The 2,547-nt window shown below is 40.4% G+C and overlaps 1 protein-coding gene across 1 annotated transcript; it reads left to right on the top strand.

The window, feature by feature from the left end:
- Positions 1–547: 547 nt before the first annotated feature.
- Positions 548–1,862, top strand: LOC145766633 (uncharacterized). Its single transcript, XM_082578347.1, has 4 exons — positions 548–676; positions 926–1,218; positions 1,316–1,461; positions 1,795–1,862. Exons 1-4 carry the CDS (start codon positions 548–550, stop codon positions 1,860–1,862), a joined length of 636 nt encoding a protein of 211 aa, XP_082434473.1.
- Positions 1,863–2,547: the final 685 nt, after the last annotated feature.

Here is a 2,547-nt window from a genome sequence, read left to right as displayed (position 1 = left end):
GTACATCTTAACCAATCTTATGTGACATTCTTGTAAGCTTCAAGTCTTTCTTTCAAATATATAAAACTTTTAAAACAAAACATTTCTCTTGCAACTTCGTTTCTTAGATTATTGTAGTTCTGAGTCAAACATTTAAAATGGTGCCATTAAAGTTACATGGTTTCTTGTTTATTTAGGATGCGTTAAAAAAATCCTACACAAACTGTTGTTGACAACTGATGAGGAAATGGAAGTTTTTCGCACTGCTTTCCGGACTATTAACACCCCCCCTGACATAACATCGGATTTTCACCAACCTGAAAGGAGTTCAATTCAGCGCAGTGCCTCTAATCGTCGCTTCAATGTGTGAATTTTCACATGTTGTGATAGAGTTCCTGCAAGCTGCACCGGTTTTAGGAATGTTACCGGAGAAAGATTACCGCATGGATGTGGCTGCAAACTGCAGAATATTAAATTTGCCACCACTTTTATTCGGCCATTTCGCTAGACTCTCTTAATTATTCTGCAGGTTAGGATTAAGTTTTAAGTACATAGTTTAGTGATTAAAATGGACAGTGATGGCTTTCTGGATTTTGATGAATGTTTCGATGGCGAAACTGCTCCGTATCTTTTTGAGCCGGAGTACTCCGACAGTGAGCTTGCACAACGAAAAGAACTTGAAAGAACACAATTGGCGGTAAGAAAATGATTATTTACTGGTAGGCTACCGTGAACTCGATAATGCTCGTGCATGCCAATGAGCTATATATAATTAATATCGTATATGAACTACACGCGTCCCAAGAAGTGACCTGGGTCATCAAGTCAGCAGCCTCATTAAAGAAGCTATAATAATGTCAACATACAGTGCATCGTATACAAGCAAGATTAACCAATTTTTGAAATACCAGTAGGCCCTATTGATGTTTTTTTATACATTGTTCAGGTTGATGCTGGAAGACGAGACTCTACGGAAAACCGCCTAACGATGGAGTGGTGTCGTTGTACCCGTTGTGTTGTGTTAGGTGCGGAGGAATGTGTTTGCTGCCACGAAATCGAGCAGTGTGTAAGGATGCTTAACGGAGGATGCATGGCGGAGAGCACCTCTTGCATCACTGTGTTGGACGACTTCCACGCAATGGTGAATCCAGCAGTCCTACAAACCTTCTTCAGGGTTGACAGGAAGAATTGGGAAAAAGATGGCAAGCCCAGAGGACGCGATGGAAAGTTGTCAAATGAGTGAGTTTACTTGAACTTCTTTACTGTTCAACAGCCTTTCAACTGGTTGCGTAATTGTTCCATTCATTATTAAACGACTTGCTGTTACCTCTCCCAGGCAATTCAGGCTGGTCGCCTATAGGCACGTGCTGGAGTGGCTGTTGGATGGAGAAGTTCTGGGCAAGTCCAACAGAGTCGTGCTGCCATCGTGCATTGTCTCTTTTATCCGCAGAAAGTATCCCAGCGACGATGGAGACTATGCTGGTTTCCGAAGACCAGTGTTAACATTTTAGTCTTTTTAAAACGAAATCCGGTTTATTTGCAACCGTTTGTTGGTTTATTTTTATTTTTCGATTTGGTGTTTTTTTGGTTTGGTTTGTTTTCGATTTGTGTGTCGTAATGCGATTTGTCATCAGTATTGTATGTTGGTTTATTCTTTTAGTTTATTTCTGCTTCAATTTGGTTTATTCTGGTCTTTTTTGTTTAGCTTCATGTGTTTGTAATGCGATTTGTCATTAGTATTGTGCAATAGCCTATGTTGGTTTATTTTTTAGTTCATTTCTGCTTCAATTTGGTTTATTCTGGTGTTTTTTTTAGCTTCATCTAGATTATTTTTAAAGAACATAGATGTCAACACCGCCGAAGACAGTCCCAATGAATGCTAAAGCATTATCGCATGATAGTCGACTGTACTATGTCCTACAATACCGTACAATACAAAATATTTTCGATATAACCAAGTTTGGCTGTTGTAATTTACGAAACTAGCCTTCGGAGATAGGCTTCGCAAACCACTCCTGGCAGGCAGGCATGAACAACTAAATTTGTATAATGCTGGCTGAAAGATGCGCTTTCACTATAAATGCCTTCTAGGGATGGGCAATTCAGAATAATTGACTATTCCAGAATTATTCCGGAATACTAAACCGAATCTAGAATCGAATCCAGAATACCAAATCCTATCAACTTCCAGGCTCCAGCAACACAAAAAGTAAAAAATTTCAGACACAAAAGCTACACAATCAAAGTAAATGTTTGTTGCAATGCAACACATTAAGGCATTCTAATTTCTAAATGACTTCCAGCCAAATGGGAGCAGTGCTGCCAGATGATGGAAGCCGCTTGGTAACAAAAAGTAACTAAAATTTCACCAGATATTTAAAACACCCTAAACAGGCCCGTAGCCAGCCAGGGGGGCATCGCCCCCTGCCCCTGAAAAAATTTCGCCCCCCCCTGGCAAAACCCAACATTCTCGAGCAACAGCTACAATTATAATGATCTTGCCCCAACAAATTTTTCAGCCCCCCTAAAAAAATTGCCCCCCTTGCTCTGCGGTATGGCTACGGCCCT

The sequence above is a fragment of the Aplidium turbinatum genome, chromosome 3 (genome assembly GCF_918807975.1).
Source record: "Aplidium turbinatum chromosome 3, kaAplTurb1.1, whole genome shotgun sequence".
Taxonomy (NCBI): Eukaryota; Metazoa; Chordata; class Ascidiacea; order Aplousobranchia; family Polyclinidae; genus Aplidium; species Aplidium turbinatum.
The sequence above is the reverse complement of the archived record's forward strand: the minus strand, read 5'-3'. Positions and strand labels throughout refer to the sequence as shown.

Excerpts from the sequence above, each read along its gene's own strand:
- LOC145766633 (XM_082578347.1), top strand. The coding sequence starts at position 548 with ATGGACAGTGATGGCTTTCTGGATTTTGATGAATGTTTCGATGGCGAA. Across the intron at positions 677-925 it reads TTGAAAGAACACAATTGGCG|GTTGATGCTGGAAGACGAGA; the intron begins GTAAGAAAATGA and ends TACATTGTTCAG. Across the intron at positions 1,219-1,315 it reads GATGGAAAGTTGTCAAATGA|GCAATTCAGGCTGGTCGCCT; the intron begins GTGAGTTTACTT and ends TACCTCTCCCAG.